This window comes from Lampetra planeri, chromosome 26 (genome assembly GCF_965212315.1).
Source record: "Lampetra planeri chromosome 26, kcLamPlan1.2.h2, whole genome shotgun sequence".
Classification (NCBI taxonomy): Eukaryota; Metazoa; Chordata; class Hyperoartia; order Petromyzontiformes; family Petromyzontidae; genus Lampetra; species Lampetra planeri.
Window position 1 is genome coordinate 13,192,864 of NC_136132.1, and position 21,450 is coordinate 13,214,313.

The window sequence follows — 21,450 nt, forward strand, 5'->3', positions numbered from 1 at the left end:
AAACATCACTTAATTTTAATCACAGACGAGAGGGTTAAAGTGACAACTGTGAAGCTGCTTGGGTGCAGATTCAGCTGGACATGCCTCAACACTTTGTTGCCCCCTCTGAGGCCCCTACCTTGATGTAGACCCCCACCTCCTTTTCACCCCAAGGATGCCCCAGGACCCCTGAGGCAGAGGTCGCAATAGGGTACCCGATACCCGTACCCTACCCGATACGGGTACCCGTTTGCGACCCTGGTGCGGCCGGGTACGGGTACAGGTAGCCGCACGTGACTCACCCCAACCAATGAGTGAGAAGGCCGTGAGTCACTAGTGAGTAACCGTTTGTCACTCATTTCCCAACGTCTTGTTTCTTCTCACAATTCAAGTTCCTAGAATCAACCCACCGGCGCCTGCAACATGGCTTCATCCCAGAGGTCGAAATCGGGTACCCGATACCCGTACCCTACCCGATACCCGGCTACCCGTACCCGGCCGGGTATCGGGTAGGGTACGGTTACCCATTTGTGACCCTGGTGCGGCCGGGTACAGGTAAGGAATCAAAACCCGTTTGCGACCTCTGCCCTGAGGGGACCAATGAACCCCCCGGGTAAGAAGCCCTTCTTCTCAAAAGCCAGTGCCATGGGACAAAGAGCACGCATCACATTCAATCTGATCAATGGTAGTGACCAAGCGGCGCTCCAACAAATACATTATTATTTCAACAAACCACACTGACCAGCATGATGAAGTATGGTCACACAACTGCAACGTTGTACCAGTTGTGGAGAGGCCTTCATCAGCAATAGAATGGATTCACAAAAGGCTTCAACGTGTTATTATTGTCAAAAAACTCCAAGGCTGTGCACGTGAAGTGCAGAACACACATTCGCCATATCTCCTCACATAGATTAATTAATCATCGACCAGCATTAACATCCGTAAATCTCCCATCACTGCCTGTCTCACCATCTCCTCTCCTGCCGTCTCCTCTCCCACCTCCTCTGCCACCTTCTTATCTTCCACTATTGCCTTTTGCACCATCTCGTCTGCCGCCATCACCAGGCAGCAAGCACCAGCACTCTGGCCCGGTCACCTCGTAGTTAACGCTGCGGTACGCAAGCAGGTCGAGTGAACGCCGCTTCGCCACGTCGTCGTAGATCTCACGCACGCAAGGCGCCATGTGGGGGGCGCCGGCTAACCGCGCCAGCTCCGCCATGTACCCCCACTGCCGCTCCCCCAGCACGAGCTCGCGCCGCTCGGGGACCCCCGCCGCACGGCGTTGCTCTCGCTCGCGCCGTGCCTCCTCCTCCATCTCGCCGCGTGATGGGAGGGACACGCGGCCCACCAGCGTCGCCAGCGAGAAACGCACCTGTGGGGTCGCCGCAGCACCGCTCGTGGTGATAATGCGACGCTAGGCTTCATGGTGTGACAATCGTTGTGATATCATCAGTTTGTGTTTGGTATTTTTATTGCATTGCTTGATGTATGGTGGCAAGTAGTGGTGGGTGATGATTGAGTGATGGTGAGTGATGCTGGGTGATGTTGGGTGGCGGTCAGTGATCATGAGGAATATTTGGTGGTGATGGTAAGTGATGTTGAGTGATTATGGGTGTTGGTGAGTGATGGTGAGTGATGTTGGTGAAAGTGATTGATCAATGGTGAGTGTTGTTGGGTGATGGTGATGTCGGGTGCTAGTGGGCGATGGTGAGCGATTCTTGGCGATGGTGAGCGCTGGTGAGCAGCGTTGCTCGGTGACTGTGAATGACGCCACACTGCGCTGACCCCACCCACCTGGCAGTCGAACAGTGGGAAGGGGACGACCACCTTGCACAACCCGATGAAGAACATTGTCGGCATGGCCACATGGACAAGGTGTCGGTAGAGCGGCACCACCGTTCGCTCGTCGTCGCCCGTGCAGACCCCCGCCTCCTCCGCCAGGAAGGGGAAGGAGTAGCGATAGCCCGTGCAGAACACGAACGCGTCAACCGCGCGCTCCGTACCGTCGGCCAACGCCACGCCGCTCTCCGTCAGCGCCAGCACGGCGGGTGCCTGCTGAACGTTGGGCGGCAGTGCGGAGGGGAGCGGCTTGGCGCCGCGGTGGCAGAGCAGGACATAGCTCGCCATGCCGGACAGCTCTACGGCAATGTCCTGGCCAGAGGCACCGGCGCCGAGCAGCGCCACGCGCCGGCCCGCAAACCACTCGGCGCTGCGGTAGTCGTGGCTGTGGAGGATCTCACCACGGAAGAGACCGACGCCGGGAATATCTGGCACGTGCGGTTCAGAATAGTGGCTAGGGAAACGGAGAAGTAAATCGGTGAGGCAGTTGGCAATGTAAATCTTGGCCATCAATCCCCATTGGGGAAAGCAAGTGCAGTCTCCAACTCTTATCATCCACTTGGTCTTTCTGGCCGAAATACATTATTTGGTGATGCTAGGATGGCAGTGGTGCAGAAGCACAGTTAACAAACAAAAACTCAACACATTCGTCAAAAACACTGTGGCCTTAAAAGAAAAATAATATAAGAGGCGACATTTCCAGCAATGGACCATAGCACATGAATAGAGAGGCCAGAAGGATAGAGTGGATATAATATGGGTTTGAGACTGCACTTTACACCATGGGGCATCATCAAAACAGTAAGTTTAAAAATTTACATGCATAGTTACCTAACAGTGACTACTGGGTAACAGAAGAACCCCTTAATAATCAACTTCTCTTTCTTGATTCTCTGATTAGGTAGGTATACAAATTAATAATGGTTTATACATCCATTGTCAATCCACTGCTGGATGAAGGCCTCCCCACACCATATTAAGGGGGCGAGGGGGTGATTGGCCATACTTGCGGGTTGGTTAAGGGGCAAGCGCCTCTGACCGGATCAAATATCACTCACCACTGACATTAGCAGTGGCCGGTAATGGAACTCAGATTGCCAAGGTCACGGCAGAACGCTGACCACTGCGCCACCGCTCCAGCCCTATCACTTAATTTATACGGGCATTTAATTTTCAAGGATCAAGTGCGACATATAATAGGCGGCATTGTGTCAGGCTTCACACGCTCCAGTTTTTATTCTCTTAAGAAATGCACGCACATGCGTGCGCCCTTTATAGCTTATTACATAGGCCGTGACGGACAAGTTTAATAATGCCCGTGCCAAGGTTACCCGACAAAACGCCTGCAAGCGCACGTGAAGGTGACACAAGCGGGTGGTGCGGGAGGTGAGGCTGGTGATCAGTGTTAATTTAGCATTGAAAAAACTATTATTTAGAGTCTCAATCCAGTCAAACCTGTGTAATTATCTCTTATTAGATCTATATGAATTGGTAACAATAAGAATACTTTACAGGCCTTTTTTATTTAGCCATTCTATTAATCTGGTGAACTAAAGCAGTCAAACGTCTCGTTACACTCTCTATGTTACTAAATCAGAATTTTTCATAATATTTATTTAGACTGAAGGAGGAATCCAATGAGCTATGAAGCCCTTTTTCACAGATGTCCAGTAGGGGTGGGTCAGCAAGTTACAACAACAAACTATGAAAAATAAATTGCAGTGAGGGGATGCAAAAATCCCCCCCCCTCTCCAGTATTATAACAGATCAGCCAATCAGAAGTAAGCTCAGTAAACCTTAACTTAAAGCTTTCGTGACTGCAGGAATTCATATTCTTTGGGTCCTTCAGTAAAGTCACGTAAATAGGTTCAAATGAATTCATAAAAACTATGACGTTTCGATCACAACACAAGCGATCGTCATCAGGAGGAAAACATGACGATCGCTTGTGTTGTGATTGAAACGTCGTAGTTTTTATTTATTTTATTTGTATTAATTTGAACCTATTTACATGACTTTACCGAAAGACCCAAATAATACTCAGTAAACCTGTTAATATACATACAAAGCTAATTACCTGTTTGGTCTTCCTCAGTAAACTGCAGTCTCGAATGACACTACTAAATGATGTCTTTCCGCGTCTTCATTTAGACGCGTTCACTTCGTCTCGTCAAAGTCACGCTTTCGCGTTGGTGGGTATTTGTAATCGATGATTTCTGTCCAATTGTAATAATCTTGAATGAAATCAAATTTTATTTTCTGTTATATTTTTGTAACCGATTTTATTTATGATATTAATGTCAACCCGTAACACACCACCGCACAGTATTTGCTCACTCTTAAAGAGAAAGAACGACTCAAAGGTATGATAAACCACAGATAAGCAGGAAGGCAGCCATGCGGTAAACTGACTGCAACTATTTCCCAAGCTCTGAGCTGCTCCATATATGAATATGTTATCGGTCAATTATTAAGTGTTTACAAGTGGGAGGAAACCGGAGCATGCGTGGGAGGGAACAAGACTTTCATACAGGTGGAAAGGTCGAGTCCATATTTACTGTACCGCCTTCTCCTGGCTAGCCAGGGTATGGCACCTCGACGTCCACGGGAAGGGAGTTTCACATTTGTGTCATCCACCAGCTCTAATGAATTAATGAAGTGTGGCGGCGCGGCGTTACACGCACCCGTTGCACACCATGACTGCGTCGTAGCGCTGCGTGGTGCGGTGCCCATCGGTCAGGCTGCAGGCTGTCACGTCCCAGGCCACGCTGTCCTCTGTGCCAGCTGGTCCCGGCACCGGCTGCACCAGCTCCACCCGCCACTGGAACTGCTCATATAGACAAAGATCCCCCATGTAGCCTTAACATATTTTTGGGGTAAGTACTGTTAGCGAGCACCTATGAAGGCCGGAACGGCACATAAGGGGGTGGGTGGCCGGCACCCCACCTGGCCGCTTTTGTCTCCTCAGTGGCGATGATTACCCATCATACCAGGTACTTATTTGAGGCTGAGTCCACCGAGAGGCGGCATAGGACCGGCTCAGATAATCGTTACTGTTGTTAGCCGTGAGCGGGAATTAAACTCGGGTCGCCAGGTTCGTAGTGCAGCACGCTAACCGCTGCATTACTGCTCCCCATGCACGCTCATGCACACACAAAGAAAAACCAATCCCCTATCCACTCAAATACTCCCACATACACTTGTACACAGAAACTGGCTCATACACATACATACAGAAAGACCCCTGTATAGCCTTTAACAGACCGTTGGGGCAAGTGCTATTAGCCAGCACATATGAAGGCTGGCATGGCACATGAGAAGGTGGGTGGCCAACACCATGCCTGACAGCCTTTGTCTCTCTATGTATCTATGTTGAACTTTTTTACACCGTACATAGCCAACCGTGCTAATCGAAGGTGCGGGGGAAGGACGAAAAATGTAACACAAAAACCAAGTGCATATAAATACATTTTCAATCTAGATGATTTAAAAGTGCATAGCTCCAGTAGCTTCATAAAATCGGAAGAGCGTTCCAGACGGCAGCAGAAGTGCATCTGAAAGTGCGCGATGCAGTGACCATCTTTGTTCAATGGTTCGCCAAAAACCTCTATGAGGATGGCAAGTTTGCATGATGGTTTATGCTCCTTGACAAGATCAAGGTATTGTGATTAATTTGTACCAAGCACTTTGTGTGTAATGAGTGTGACTTGATAATGTATTTGTTCAGCAACCAGAAGCCAATGCAGCTCAGCAAGCATCAGACGGACATGGTCGGATCGTGCAGTACCCGTTACTCGTGTTGGGCATGAGCAGGAATCAATCTCGGGTCGCCAGGTTCGCAGCGCAATGCACTAACCGATGCTCCACCGCTCCCCATGGTACTGTATTCACACCCGAATATAGCCATTAACAAGTTGCTGTGAGCAAACACCTATTAAAGCTGGCATGGCGCACGAGGGGGTGGTGTGGCCAACACCACGGTCGCTCGACCTTTGTTTCCCTATCGCTGATGTTCACACATCGCACAAGGTACATAATGCATAACGATATATCAGCCACGCTTAAGATAATCATGACAAAGGGTGTGGCATGCTTTCGTTTTATTGATTTTTGTTAAAACATACTTGTGTATCACCTGCCCTCAATCAAACCTTGTTAATCATCCCTGAGCGATGCCGCACTCACAGCCGAAAGGGAGCAAAGAACAGAGGATGGCTCAGAGCCAGATAGAGAGTCAGTGAGGCAAGATATCGAGAAGAATGAGTGAGATTGAATGAAGCATTGACACTTGCTAGGAAGTGTTTTTCTAATCAAATTAGCATTGAGGCATTGGTGCTCAGCTCCCTTTTACAGCCCTGAGCCAGCAAGGGAAAACCCACATTTTTATGGCAGGAGTGAATTGATCCATAAAATGATTAACAGTTGACTTCCCCACAATTTGGTATTCATTTTATCATCCCCAGTGGTAAATCAAAACCACCATCCAATTGCGAGACGCTGGCTCTACTGCTGAGCCACTGGGCTGTAGATACTCGAAGGAATTTAATTCGGCCCCATCATAGCTGCTGAGCTAATGGTATGGACATAGACAAGGAATCTCTAAAGCGAGGCCCTGTAAAACGCACGGCAGCATAGCTCACAGCCCGCTGTCACCAGAGCCATAACTACACAACACAGTCATTTAACTCATTCATCAATAACACGGCCTTTAAAAAAACATTACAGGCAATGGCCCTTCTGCACAGCACAGAGGCCAAAACTAGAGCGGTAGGCATTTTGATGGCATCCTCCTGCTGTATTGTCACCCTGCCCCTGCTTCCACACACTCTTGCTGCTGCTATGCCGGCACCACTGCACTGTTCAGCTGCCGCTACTCCCCGCCATGGCACTGTGAGGGCACCTTCACGTGTGGCTGAATGCTGAAGTGGTCGGCGTACTGATCCAGGTAGGCTCGCATGTCGCTGTGGTGTATAAAGGACGGCAGATTCTTGTCAAATGGGAAGTCGGGAAAGGCCATCACCTCCTTGGGCAGATTTGTCCTGAAAATCACAGAGATCAGTGACTGGTTTAACGAGATATTGTGCGATGTTCCCTTAGTTTACATCATAAACAATAATAAGTGCTTGTACATCTGATAATTTAATTTGTTTGTCTGAACCTCCCGGCTGACTGACGAGATGGCGTGATTGTCTCACTTTATAAAGGAAAAGATTCACCAATTGACTGTAGTAGCTACTGTCCTATCACCCTTCTATCTGTCCCAGGAAAAAAATCCAACATGCTACTCGCTAACTTGTCCTCACTTTTGCACGAGAACCGGCACCCCACCAATCAGGCTTCACAGTGGGTTCAGTCCACAGCAGATGCTGTCCTTCCATTCCATTTGCTCTCTGATCTACACCGAGAGTTCAACTGACCCCTGTACATCCCCTACATTGGTGGACCGGACAGCGATCTGGAATTCTCCCTGAGGAGGTGGTACACCAGAGCCATTAATACGCTTGATATCCAACCTGTACGGTGATACATCCACACAGGTGAGGGTTGGACAAGAAATGTCTAAACCGTTTCGTACCAGGTCTACAGCCTGGCAAGGATGCATGTTCTCGCCATCATTATTCTGGCTGGCTATCGACCGGTTAATGGGCAGAGTTGGCAGCGGACAATGTTAAACTACTCGTCAGTGACCCAGTGCACCTCCATCCTGCTATCGATAACTACGAAGGTGTGGAACCTGTCATTGTGTCCGACAGCCACCAAATTCAAGCACAATGGGCGGCAGACCATGGAGGGGTCAACAAAGTAATAGAACTCGGTAGTACGCCGTGCTCCTCCGGTCAACCCAAAGTGGAAATCCGGTGAAGAATCAGCATGGCCCTCATCTGGCAACGGGGAGATTCGGCCTCAAAACAAATCTACGCATCTACAATGCTTCCATCCTGCCAGTTGTGCTCTATTGCTCAAATACCTGGACACTGCTCACGTTAAACATAGAGCGTCTGGATGCTCTCCATATGTGCTGTGAACAGCGCATTCTTTATCACAAACATCACCATCACATCCCGCACCGGTCTCCCCAACATAGAGGACCTCATTCGACACCAGTCTAGGCCTATCCGGGGCATGTAGCTCATCTTCGACCAGATGTCCCGGCTTGCCTTGCCCTGTTATTGAGTGTCAAGATCAGATATGGAATAAACCCAACCAAATGTGGACTCATGCGTGGGAACGCTCACGCTCAAACTGGTGCTCACAGATTGTGCTTGATGCGGACAAGCTTATCCATGGGGACTGGCTTGGGGCTACACCTGGAGGGACATTTGAAACAGCCAATTGATGGCTTAGTAAGTACTAATACTCCTGGATGGGCTTCATGGAACAGGGCAGCACGGAAGAGATAGCACAAACTGACCATGAGCGACTCCTCCCTCTCCCTAACATACGCCCCACCCCCAACCTACCCCCTGCGTTCTGGAACCGTCTCTCCTCACTCACGCAGATTCTCACCTCTTGGCCAATGCGTGGCCTCTAGGTCCCCAGCACCATAGAGAGCCAATGGGAGGCTATGTATTTCTCAATGTTGTGTGTATGCTAGCCGGGACTTTCATAATTCGTTAACTAAGGTTGCCCTTCAGCATCCTCTACCCATAACTCAAAGTAATCATTTGTGTCATTGTGGAGATTATAAATAACTTGACTAAATCAGTAAAAATCACGTTTTTTTAATCATTAAAGCAATATATTTATATCAGCACAACTGTATTCTGTGTCTGCACATATTGATACAAATGTTTAGTCCATGGAATTATTGGCTTTCCAGAATAATAATTTTCGAACACTTAAGCAATTTTTTTTATTTTTATTACATCTGTCGTGACTGTGCTTGTCACCGTATGGTGCCGGGGCTTGCAAAGCCACGGCGGGTAATGTGTTGTCATTATGGGCAGCCTGGGTTACGGGATGTAGTACCAGCCCTAGCGGGGCTTAGGTGAGCGTTGGTTAGCGCGGAGGCACCGCGAGCAGTGTGCGGTGCGGGCTCCCGGTAAGGGATCTAGAGGGAGCGTCAGCCAGCCAGGGTTACCTTGGGGTATGATACGCTGGTTGACCTGCTGACACGTGACCGGATGATATTGGAGGGGGGCCACCGGTGGACGGGGGCCGCGGGGTGGTCGCGTGGTCCAAAAGAGCTCTCGGGAACCTTCGAGAAGGAGCTCGAGAGACCTGGAAGGTGGCGGGGTGAAGGGCGGAGCCAGTCCCAGCCCGGTGGCATATAACGAGGGCCCCGTGAGGAGCTCGAGGTTCTTCGTGTCCTGGTGTTACGAAGATCCACGTCGGGGAGAAGAAGCCCCTAGCCACGCGGTCCGGGACCCACCATGTGGTCCGGACCGGGATAGCGAACCATGTCTAGTTCTGCCGTAGCGTGGTTAGATGGGCATTCGAGACCCGAGTGTAGATTGTGTTGTTACATACCGTTGTGTAAATAAATAGTGTTGCTCCTAAGATAACGTGTGCGACTCAGTTGAATTCACTCCACATCTATACACGGCACAGATCAAGATCAACCTGTGACCAAATCACTCGATGTGTTCCCGATCTCGTCAGATCTCGGAAGCTATGGTACCGCTGCTATGGCATCAATGGGCAGTGCATCAACTTCCATAATTTTACTGTATGCTCCCTGCCTTTATCAACCCGCACTGGCCAGCGTGATGAGATATAGTGAAATAACCCCAAATAATATTTTATCCCCTTGCCTATATGAGTACAGGTGGGTGAATAATCCATGCACAGTGCCTGACACAGGTCCACATGCTTTTTTGTTTCTATCACGGTTGCCAAACACAGTCCCAAAGGCCAAAAGCCCCAATGGGTCAGCAACAAATAGCACCAGACCATCCACAGTCGGGCACCTGAGGTCACGGTAGAGGCTCGAGAAGACAGGGCAACTCGCGTCGGATTCAGGCGGCAGCTCCTTGTAAACCCAGGTCCCTCCCACCACGGAGTCCATCTCAAACACAACCGGCGCCACGAAGTCAGCAGGGCTATCCAAGATGTGGCGAGCGGTGCACAGGCCCGCCGCACCGGCTCCCACCACGGCCACACGCAGCCGCTGTGGTGGTGTCGTCATCGTGACTTTACCGTCAATCACGGGCACAGCCCTGGGCACACGGAGACACGACGGGCACAGACACAGCACATGGGGGGTACTGTGGTGGCACACGTGATCTGTAATCCAGCACTGTGCAGGCGAGGGTTGCTGGATCGTGCAAATGTTGTGAAACTCCCTTCCCGTGGGAGTTGAGGTACCATATACTCTTGCTCGCCAGGAGGCGGTACAGCAAAAATGTTGACTCCACCCATTCTATCTGTATGGGATAGTGTTTCCCCCTACGTGGGGTTTTTAAATGTTCTGGTTCCCCCCTCATCTAAACACTTATTAATCGACCGATAACACCTTAATATATAGAGGACAGTAGAGCTTGGGCAACTGTTGGTGCCAGCTCACCACAGGGCTGTGTTCCCGCTTGTCTTTGGTTCCTTGCACCTCCGAGTCATTCTCTCGCGAGAAGAGTGAGCGGATACTGTGCGGAGCATTACAAGTTGAATCATATTATTACTGTGAACACCAGCACTGCAAAGAGAATAAAATATGACAAGTGGACCTGGGGAGTCACTGGAGTTTGGAGTTAGGGTTACCACTGGTGGCTGCTATTATAGTTGCTTATGATTAGGGGTGAGTTGTTTAGGGTTAAGGATGAGGCCAGCTGCTGAGTAATTACTTGTTTATGGACTGGTGGTCCAGTTAGTGGGTTCAGCGCTACTTGGTTACAGTTGTGTTGTACCTTGTATTAAGTGGCTGCCCTGTAAATGTCAACGTTGGGCCAACGTTGGCCCAATGTTCCATGTTTACTGGGTAGCTGGCTAGCTGTTAATGTTTCGTGCATAATCAGAACATTGTTTACGGCTCTGGGGTAGTTGGAAAAACGGTTGTAAATCGGGGAGAGTTTGTGAGTTGATTGGGCTATGGAAAGCACTCGTGGACACAGGGCTAGTTGGTTATGGTTGGAACCTCACTAGTGTGCAAGCTAAACAAATGCTAAACCACCCACTTGCCCGACCTCCCCATTGCAACTCGACTTTTCAGTTTTCGGCTCATTATCGTTTTTGATGCAGCCACCAACAACAGGGGCGGGGGTGTACGAAGGATGTGAGATTAAAACCTCGTCTTGCCTGCCCTCTGCCATCCTCTGCCCACCAAACCTCAGCCAGCGCTGATTACACAAGTGTGTATGTGAGCTGGCTGGGTGAAACAACACCTCCCTTCTGTGAGTGCTGCCAGTCTTGGGTGGCCTGGCCTGACCTGGCTTTGGAACGGCGGCGCTGAAACCAGGTTTCTCGGGTTGGGATTGCCATATCTGTACCGCCGTGCGAATAGCAAATGTCCAGCGATGAGCGAGTCTCCTGCGAACCTCTACCCTTACCTGATGTGGTTAGTGGTCCCCCTGCCTGCCCCCATAACCCCCGCCGGGGCCTCTCGTAGGTGCTAAAGTCCACTGCCACTTCCCCCTGCAGAGTGTGGGTCAAGTTTGCGTCACCAGCCACTGGCAAATTGCCATATCACCCCACCTTCCCGTCGCGTGGACAGGAAGGTGGGATGCATGCAACATAAAGAACCAACACCTCATCACTGATCCAACGGCTGTGATCTCCCTCAAAGGCAGTGGACAGCTCTCAATCGAATCCGCACAGGACACAGGCGATGCGCCTACAACCCTTATAGTGGTGGTTTGTTTACAGCAGTTTCCCAAACTCTAAGGTCTCTCCTAGATCGACTCAGCCTCAAATGAGTACCCAGTGCAATGTGTAAACATCTTCACTGGGGAGACAAAGGCGGTTGGACGTCGTGTTGGCCACAAACTCCATCGTACGACATTCTGGCCTTCATATGTGCTCGCTAACAGCACTTGCCCCAACAGCCTAAACGGGGGATCTTTGACTGCTTAAAGAAACAATATCTCAAATATATTACATAATTTGGTGATACTTCGTTGGCAGTAGTGCACAAATAACAAAACTCCAAAACATTCGTCAATAACACTGCCGTAAAAGGGCAGTGTTAGTGACGTGCCTTAAAGAGGGTTCTTGCCTATTACGTCAGGCAGTTAAAACTCGGCCTCGGCAAGGTAAGCTAATTTAACATTCTAGATTTGAAGCTTTCGTGACTGCAATGATTCATATTCTTAGGTTTTTTCGGTAAAGTCACGTAGGTAAAAACATTAAAATAAAATAAAAAATCACGACGTTTCGGAGGCAACACAAGCTTCCGTCTTCAGGTGGTACCGTCACAGCCACGACAGCTGTATCAAGTAAATGAGAGATTGCAGGAGTTACCACTGCGTTTATATAATGGTTGGAGAAGGTGCTGGGGCAAGGGCCGCATACTTATTAATATGGTAAGGTGAGGCTTGAGACTAAGAATAGACTGCATAACAAAGGATGAGCCTTTGTTATGGAGAGGTGCGGTTTGTGACTCAACCTGTAACAAGAAGACCACCACTAAACATGGTAAAACAGTAATGGTTGTCTGTCAAATAAGATTGACAAATAAGTGTAGTTAAATCTTTTTTGCATGGTTAATCACATCTTTCCAATGATTACTCAGTTTGTAACCGTCATCACGGTTGAAATTATGTCTGTGTTTGTTTATTTGTATGGCTTCGTGTACAAACCTTTGATGGTAGCCAGGAGGTTTGCAGAGAACCTTGGTCTCGAAAAATACAATTTCATGAGAGCTTGTATTTTCCGAGACCAAGGTTCTCTGCAAACCTCCTGGCTACCATCAAAGGTTTGTACACGAAGCCATACAAATATACAAACACAGACATAATTTCAACCGTGATGACGGTTACAAACTGAGTAATCATTGGAAAGATGTGATTAACCATGCAAAAAAGATTTAACTACACTTATTTGCCAATCTTATTTGACAGACAACCATTACTGTTTTACCATGTTTAGTGGTGGTCTTCTTGTTACAGGTTGAATCACAAACCGCACCTCTCCATAACAAAGGCTCAGCCTTTGTTATGCAGTCTATTCTTAGTCTCAAGCCTCACCTTGCCATATTAATAATAAGTATGCGGCCCTTGCCCCACCACCTTCTCCAACCATTATATAAACGCAGTGGTAACTCCTGCAATCTCTCATTTACTTGATACAGCTGTCGTGGCTGTGACGGTACCACCTGAAGACGGAAGCTTGTGTTGCCTCCGAAACGTCGTGATTTTTTATTTTATTTTAATGTTTTTACCTACGTGACTTTACCGAAAAAACCTAAGAAATAGTAATTTAACATTTTTACCGGGTAAAAGGTAAAGGTGTCGGCATGCCCAGGGGTAAGGTAAAGGGTAGGGTAAAGGTAGCTCGGAAGAATTACCCGGTAGGGTAAAGGTAGCGCGAAGTAATACCCGGTAAATACGGTACCTTATTTACCGCTAAAAGCTCCGTGGCGCAGTCCGTGGCCTCCATTTAATAAGTAATATTTTAAAAAACTTTTTTTTAAAACACGCTTTTATTAAATGTGTAGGGCTTGAGTATAACGCACCACGCATCCTCCGCCTCTGTTGCTATGCGAGCAAGCACAGTACAGTGGGGTGATGTGAGGTAATGGTTGTTGTTGTGACTTTAGGCGAAGTGGGTCGTTAAGGGTTGAAACAGGTGTCAGGGTAGCCGGGAGGACACAGGCCAGTGATTGGCTGGAAAGGTACTTGGGCATTAGCTGGCGTCGCTCCGGCGGCGAAAACAAGGCCACGTGACACGGGGGGCCAAGGGGCGAGCGATAAGCGGGGGGTAGAGATAATTAGGGAGATTAATTGGTGTGGGGATATAAGCCAGAGCGCAACGGAGAGAAGGGAATCCTGTACGAGTTGGCGTCGTGGATAGAGGTGCAGCAACGGTGCTCAGGGAGTCGCAGAGCAAGTGATAGTAGAGTAAAGCGTAGAGAGACAGTGTTAGTAGAGTAAAGCGTAGAGAGACAGTGTCAGTAGAGTAAAGCGTGGAGAGACAGTGGTAGCGAGAACGCAGTGAGCAGACAGGGTAGCCATGCATCGGAAGGATGCAGAGTAGGAGAAACCGTAGAGACGACAAGCGTAGCGATAGTGAGGTAGAGAGGCGCGGAGCGACGCGGAGCGGAGTGAGGGCACGGAGAGACGCGGAGCGGTGGCGCAGCAGAGACGCGGAGCGGAGCGAGGCCGCGCCGAGACGCGGAGCGGTGGCGCGGCGAAGGTGGACTCTAAGAGGAAAATAAAGAGAGAGAAAGACAACCCTTGTACGAGTCCTACAAATGTACTAGTAATGGCAGAACTCCATGACTCCAGGAAGTGGCCCCGAAGCTTGCCATAACGTAAGGGACCGTGGCCAATTACAGCCAACATCAGTTGAGCGTGGACAATTAGACCCAAGCCGAAACATAATATATAAAAAATAATGTTTAAAAATATATATATTTTTTATGATAGAATATATTGTCATCAGTATGACATAAGTATACCAAATTTGCAGTCGATAACACATTGGGAAGTGGGTTAAAATTGAGTTACAAGATATGAAGATACGACAACAACAATGACAACAACGACAACAAGCGTGTAAAATTGGAATAATCGAGAGTATTCTATATGAATAAAGAGCTCTACCTAGCATTTGCCTGTTATAAACCTTTTCCATATGTAGTTCCCTAGTAATTACCCTGTAATCGGGTAATTTGTATGGGGTAAGGGTAGGGTAAAGGTAGGCTCGTTGCTTTTTACCTTACCTGCTAAAGGGTAAAAGGTGGGGTAGAGTGATTGTATTGTGGTAAGGTAAAAGGTACCTTTTAACTTTTACCTTACCTTGCCGAGGACTCATTAAAACAGCAGTGAATCCAAACAAATCTGGACTGCTCATGACAGTGGAAATCCAAACCGGTCCAGCATTCGCACGTATTTCATGAAGCAAGGCTGCCGACGTTATGCACTTCCAGGAGGTTGTGTTGTTGACGGGAAGTGTACTTTTATATACACGTATATATTTTATACGGACGTACATATGAAGGAGACAATGTCTGCCACTCAAGGAGCAAGACAATAACGTCCGCTTGCCAATCGGCCCCGCCCTTGACTCGTATCACGAGTCGAGCAAGAACCCAGGATCGTTTTAAACCAGGGCCAAAATACATCCCAGGTCTTTATAGGCCCTTCGTGTAGGCAAGGAAACTACTTTCCCACTCGGCCCGATTTCTATTTGTCTTTACATGTTTCGCTCATCAGTTTGGTAACCTTGGTCACTATTTCGAATTAAGACTCTCCTGGTCTCTCGAGTTCTCACCTGGTTAAGCAACAACATTGCAGCGTAAACTCACCCGCTCTTTGACTCACCCCTTCAGTCACTCGCTCATTCATACACCCACCACTGCACCCGCGACACCCTCGTCTCTAAACTTGAAACTTAACCACCACTCACCGCCAACAATCCCAGCGCCACCACGGCGCTCGTGCGAGGCGAGGTGCACTTTGAGGCGGCGACGTAAAGTGTCGAAGGCTCGCTGACAGGAGGTCACAGGTACACAGACCCAGGTGACACGGGTTGACTGAGTCAGATGACTAGGAGATGCACCATCTGTGCCCCCTACTCTGCCAACTTCCTGTGTTTTAGCTGCCTGACGCTCCGCTCATTGATGCGAGGCATCGCTCCTCTGCCTTTCACAAGGCCCCTCCCACAAGCCCAGCGCCAAAGATGCCCCGGTATGATCCTTTGACAGACTGTAGGGGCAAGTGCTGTTAGCGAGCACATCTGAAGGCCAGCACGGCACACGAGGGGGTTGGTGGCCAGCACCACGCCTTACCGCCTTTGTCTCCCCAGTGGCGATGTTTACACACCGCACCAAATACTTATTTGAGGCCGAGTCGACCTAGGGGAGGTCCAGGACCGGTTCAGATAATCGTCACTGGTGTTAGTCGTGAGCGGGAATCGAACGCATGTCCTTATGCAATTTTTTACTGAAATACAGTACTTTATTTGAGTGACTTGCTTACCTTTTATATACTTTGCACTCCTATCGGGTTTTTTTTCTTTGGGGATTGTTTGTCGTTGCAACTAAACCGGAGATTTGTGTAAAAGAACTTCGCAGCTCATCGGATTCCTTGCCAGCATTGAAGATCGCGGTTGTGAAGTCGCCGACTTCGCGGAGTCGCTCACCGCTGCGCCACCGCTCCCCCGCCCCACGTCACGTCCCGCGCGCTTCGCTCCCCGGCGACGCCCCCTCGACCGTCTCCGTCAATCCGAGGCGAGCTCAGGCGCGCAGTCTTGTCCCTGATTGGCTGAGACGCTTAAATTGCCCCCCCCCTGAACCCCCCCTTCCTCCCCACTCCACATACAAACGAGATGGCGGCAACGCGCTGGCTGCTTCTACGACGAGCAGCGCGAGTGACTCGCAACGCTTTATAAGCGCCGCCGTGAGATACACGACGAATAACTCCTCATTATTGACACAGCGGCGATCGACAGCGATTACGGTTGAAGATAAGGCAGTTGTGTGTAATCAAAAAGGTAAAATAAAGGTGTGAAGTCCGCAAGTCGGTTGGTCGCTCACGCCAAGGCCGGCGAAAGGGGGCCTGTGCGCTCGCGTCCCACAGTTTAGCAGCCGCGGCACTTGGTGTGCTGGCCAACTCTTCCACGCCGGCAATGGAGCCGTGGGTGCTTCTGCGCCACGCTATGTACCGCTTGAGGCAGGCGGAGTGCCTGTCTGTCCTGGAGGCCTGGGGCGTCTTCTCCGGGTCGCAGATGCAGGCGCTGGGCCGGGTGACGCGCGGCGGCAAGGGGAACTTCATCTCGGCGGCCGTGCGCTTCTGCAAGGTGCATCTGTACCCCCCCCCCCCCGCCTGTACCAACAAGCATTGACAAAATGTAACGTATGTTCAGATATTTATCCTCCCTCCGCATTGTCATCTAGTAGTTGATTGACAAAGGTGCTGCATATACACACATATGAGGTGCAATGTCTGGGTTAGGCAGAGAGGGTTAGTGTTTAAGGGTGAGTGTTGGTGTGAGAGTAGAGGTTTGGTTTAGGGTGAGTGGCAGACCTGGGTAGAGTCTGGATTGAGCAAGATTTATGTTAGAAAATATTTATGTTAGGCAAGGTGAGAGGGGTACACGTGTGCTAGATCTGAGTAGGGTTAGCGGAAAGGTTATGGGCACAGCTGGAATGTCTGTTGAGGCCATGGCTAGGGCGTCACGCAATGTGCAAGTTCTGGCTTTGGACCAAGTCAAAAGATAAGGGGCCGTCCATAAATTACGTCACGTGATTTTGGACGGTTTTTGACCCCCCCCCTCGTCACACGGCGTCACAAAAAGGCATACCTCCCCTCAAATATGACGTCACAAAGCTCTGCCCCCCCCCCCCCAATCATTTCCATTTTGAAAATAAAACACGCTTCAAATTATTGTCATTGTAGTGCGTATTTAATGTGGCGCTGCACTCTGATGTTGTAAGAGAAAACATTTATTTAAAAGTCTATTTAATTAAGTAGAACGTGTAGTCTGTTTATTTAAAGTTGCGTATTTTCATGTGACGTCATATTTCTCAAACCCCCCCCTCGTCACACATCGTCACAAATGTCTAACCCCCCTCCCCCCCAGGTGCGTGACGTCATTTATGGACGGCCCCTAACATATTAACAGCCCAAACATCTTCCATGTGGGGTCTTGTTTTCGGTCCTCCTCCACTCGTTCCTGTCGTTGGCCGTTACCTTCACACATCCACTTCACCGTCCTTCATGTCCTGGTTCACACACTTAGAATCACCTCTTCCCAGGCCAATGTCTTGGTCTGTGGCCTTAACAGCTGAAACCTTGTTCAAAATAAAGTTGTTAGTTTTTCCCACTCCCAAATTATATTGGGGTGATGCTCATCTTTGCTAATAGCCCCAAGCCAGTGGTGAAAATTCCACATTCTTATAGTGGTGGGAAATATATCCATAGGACTGCAACTAAACATCCCCCAAATTATGTCCCACTAATTTTATGCATCTCAGAAATGTGATGGGCTGAGATGACACCTGAGTGGAATTATCTGATGTTGTTTGTTTCCATCTTGCAGGAGAAAAATGTGGAGCTGAAGAAGGTGGCTGAGCTCAGCCTTCTCTGTAAGGCTCGTGTCAACTGCTCACAACACTGGACATGTCAAAATGTTTGGCTTAAAGTAGATTCTTACACTCGCCATACAGGCATCAAATGGTGTGCGTAAGAACCGATTATATTCTTATATGCTAAAGGTTTGATCGAATGAGATAGTATAGAGGAGACAGAACGAATGTTATAGATGAGAACAAACAATCGAGATAAACTACACGTGATTTTTTTCAAAAGTAACAAACAGACAATAAACAAGACCATGAGAGAAAAATCAATACAGATACAACATGTGACATGGAACTGATAAGGCATAATGCTAAATTTTTTACTTGAATCACAACCACATCAAAATGAATTGTGGGGAGATGGGGTGAAATTAACACATGGCTACTGCTCACAGGCATCTGTCAGAAAAAAAAGATGGTTATCTATCGGCTTAACTCTGCCCTATAATTTTACAGCCATATCCATATTTCCAGTATTTTACTCCCAGCCTGATACACCACCATCACTAAGAAATTTTGATGTACAACAGTGTTTCAATAGCAAAAATTGTCCCCCCCCATCCCACTCTCCCCTGCCTCCCCCATTCCCCCACCGCCACATTCGTCATACAGGCACCGTACTCACACTCACCCTCCCCTCCCCTGGCATAACAAAGAAAAAAGATGGTTATCTATCGGCTTAACTCATGCTAATCCCCTGCCCAACCTCCCGCGACGCCACACGACTTGCCACATGCCCCCCCCCCACCCCTTGGCTCCTTCCCCCCCTAGTACCCTATATAAACACGTGTCTCTAAATAGCTCTCTTCATACGCTACAGTAATTTTGCTGGAGCAGTCACCCCTGATGACGGATGCTTGTGTTGCTTCCGAAACGTCGTGATTTAATTTAGTTTTATTTTATTTTGTTTTCAGATTAGACTTGCGATGTTTTTCAATGATCAACACTTCTATCTGTCATGTTTTGTTGCTTTGGCAGCTCTGCAGAAAACCCCCAATAAGAAACAGTGGACAGTCTTCCAGCTTCTAAACCCCCAGGGTAAATATCACACTTGCACTGCTGTCCAGTTGGACGAGGTGAGAACAAAACTCCAGTGTAAATAGTAAAAAAAGAATAGAGATAGGCATAATCTTAAACTAGATGTTATTTAAATATGGGTAGTTTCCGACTTACGAAGGGGTTTCGTTCCTAAGACCTGTTCTTAAGTCGAATGGTTTGTATCTTGGAACTCACTAATCTAATGTTTTTAATTGTACATACGGTCAGTGTTATAAAATCTGCTATGGTTCAACAAAAAGTTAAACTCAAATAAGAATAAATATTGTACATTTGCATGTAATACTGTAATAAATACTGTACAGTAAATAAAATGTAAAGTAACATAAATCCTGATGCTGGCTTGCTTGTGTAACAGGAGAGATGCATACATTTTTTTCCATTTCACTGATTACACCACTCCCTTTGCTTTGGAATTATAGTCGACTTCATAGACACCGAGCCCTTGACATGTTCAATAAATCGAGCTTTGCCTTCTATTGTTCCTCCCGTCGACTGGTTCAGGCCTAATGCACATCCAATGTTCGTAGGAGTTTCACGTTTCTCAGACCGCTTTATTGTGTCCAGTTTCACCTCCAAATCAATGGTGCGGCAGTTCCTCGCTGCAGCAACATCACTTGCATCAATCAGTCTTTCGTTTCTCAGACATGATGAGGGTTACAATGATATCAAAACTTAAGCAATAGTACAAACAGCATACGATGTTATGCACGAAACATGTTGCGACCAGTTCACTGCCGTGCATTATGCTTGATGCTGGGACTCATTACATCTCGTGGAGTATCGCTTCGCCGGATAAAATAGTTCCGTGGTTCGGTTTTGCAAGTACGAGCAAACGTTCGCAAATTGGATGGTTAAAAAATTAACCCGTAAAAACAAAGTTTTTCACTATAAATCCTTTATATGCGTGGCGGCTAGAGTCCTCTCGTCCTCTGGCTTGAGATGGCTGCCACCTATGGGTCAGATGATTGCCTGCGTCAATTAAGCAATTGGTAATTAAATATAATTTATTTTTTCCAAAAAAGTGTAAAATTTTGGAAAAAAATTTCACGAAAATAACTTGTCACGCACAACGAGTCTGTGTGCAAAATGTCAGCTCGATTGGATCACGGGAAGTGGGTTAAAAAACGACCGAAAGATTTGCACGGTCGTAAGCACGCAAGCAAGCAAGTGAACTTAATATAAATGATTTAAAAATAATATCTTATCGGTGTTCATAAGTGCTGATGTTCGTACATCAGATATTTGTAAGTCGGGGACTGCCCGTATGTCATTTAAATATTAATTAGAAATAAGTGTCCAAATTACACATCCCATAGTAATTGATGTGTATATAAATTGGTCACCTGTAGGTGGTGCTTTTCTCTCACAGAAGCAGACAAGTGTTTTGATGCTGGAGATTTAGAGTACGAGCTGCAAGAAAACATCTCCGCATATTTTGAAAACGTAAGCCCTTCCTGTGCTATCCGGTAAAATTTGGCTTGGCTTAATTTTACCTGGGTCTGTCTGGGTCAGAAACTCTGAAAATATTTCAGCAACCAGCACACCAACATCCAGTATACCTCTTGCTTTTGGTTTCTAATAGTCCATGTGCCACTTACTCCAGTCTACCAGCTACCCAGAAAATATGAAATTAAAAATTAAGACCTCGTTCGGAATGTTGTCAATAACAATGTGTCTTCTTCTTGGTTCTTTCGGTAAAGTCACGTAGAAGGGAAGTAATAAAATAATAAAAATAAAACATAATAAAACAATTTATTATTTTATTACTTCTTTTATTATTTTATTACTTCCCTTCTACGTGACTTTACCGAAAGAACCAAGAAGATGAATCCCTGCAGTCACGAAAGCTTTAAATCGAAACAATGTGTCTGTATTGATTTATTGGTTAAGTGGCTTAGAAGAAGAGCGAGCTGCTCACTATTGCAAGTTCAAATCCTGGTTGGGAGTTTTCTTTGCCCATTATCCCTCTGGGGTGGATTAAATAAGTACCATGTTGTGGCAAAGTCAACAGCAGAGTTTTCCTCTGGATAGATAATGCAAATTTGAGCAGGAAATCACTGCTTTTTGACATTGAGAGCTGTAACACGCGGTGTTGCATGCATGCGGATTGCCAGGTGGTGGCAGTGATCGTTCGGGAGGATGCCGTGTGGATACAAGTGATACTGATGGAGGGTGCACGGAGTACTGTCTCCATGGGCCAGATGGCCAACATCGTGTTTTACCCGCAGTGCCACCACATGTTCATTGCCGACCTGAAGGCCTCCTATAATGATTACATCATCCAGGTAATTGGGTTTTGGGACTCAACACTTTTGCGCATTGTACAACACAGTAGATGTTGAGGGTCCATATTGAATTCCAGAATACCAATAAAAAAATACAAGCCTGGTGTAACG

The 21,450-nt window shown here is 47.8% G+C and overlaps 2 protein-coding genes across 6 annotated transcripts in view; one reads left to right on the forward strand and one right to left on the reverse strand.

Annotated features, from left to right (window-relative positions):
* LOC144727780 (uncharacterized) lies at nucleotides 1-16,075 on the reverse strand. 4 transcript variants are annotated; one of them, XM_078606889.1, is made up of 7 exons: nucleotides 15,894-16,075; nucleotides 10,328-10,403; nucleotides 9,732-9,980; nucleotides 6,722-6,860; nucleotides 4,506-4,648; nucleotides 1,777-2,275; nucleotides 1-1,354 (listed from the first exon to the last, which is right to left on the reverse strand). In XM_078606889.1, exons 2-7 carry the CDS (start codon nucleotides 10,375-10,377, stop codon nucleotides 998-1,000), a joined length of 1,437 nt encoding a protein of 478 aa, XP_078463015.1. In that variant the 5' UTR covers nucleotides 10,378-10,403; nucleotides 15,894-16,075; the 3' UTR covers nucleotides 1-997. The 4 variants fall into 4 exon arrangements, with proteins under 4 accessions (XP_078463015.1, XP_078463014.1, XP_078463017.1 ...); XM_078606888.1 differs by lacking the exon at nucleotides 15,894-16,075 and adding an exon at nucleotides 15,322-15,657; XM_078606891.1 differs by lacking the exon at nucleotides 10,328-10,403.
* The window catches only part of CENPN (centromere protein N), a 14,473-nt gene continuing 6,760 nt past the window's right edge, over nucleotides 13,738-21,450 (forward strand). Inside the window, exons 1-5 of one of the 2 annotated variants that reach the window (XM_078606894.1) lie at nucleotides 13,738-16,713; nucleotides 17,956-18,001; nucleotides 18,974-19,033; nucleotides 20,424-20,497; nucleotides 21,283-21,339. In XM_078606894.1, coding sequence (XP_078463020.1) covers nucleotides 16,543-16,713; nucleotides 17,956-18,001; nucleotides 18,974-19,033; nucleotides 20,424-20,497; nucleotides 21,283-21,339 — 408 coding nt within the window. In that variant the 5' untranslated portion in view covers nucleotides 13,738-16,542. Of the gene's footprint in view, nucleotides 16,714-17,955; nucleotides 18,002-18,973; nucleotides 19,034-20,423; nucleotides 20,498-21,168; nucleotides 21,340-21,450 lie in introns of both variants that reach the window. The other variant, XM_078606892.1, reaches the window with a different exon arrangement.

Coding starts and splice junctions, on each gene's coding strand:
- LOC144727780 (XM_078606889.1), bottom strand. CDS start 10,377: ATGACTCGGAGGTGCAAGGAACCAAAGACAAGCGGGAACACAGCCCTG. Junction 4,649..6,721: donor GCATTCAGCCACACGTGAAG/GTGCCCTCACAG, acceptor CTATATGAGCAG/TTCCAGTGGCGGGTGGAGCT. Junction 2,276..4,505: donor GCAGTCATGGTGTGCAACGG/GTGCGTGTAACG, acceptor CCGTTTCCCTAG/CCACTATTCTGAACCGCACG.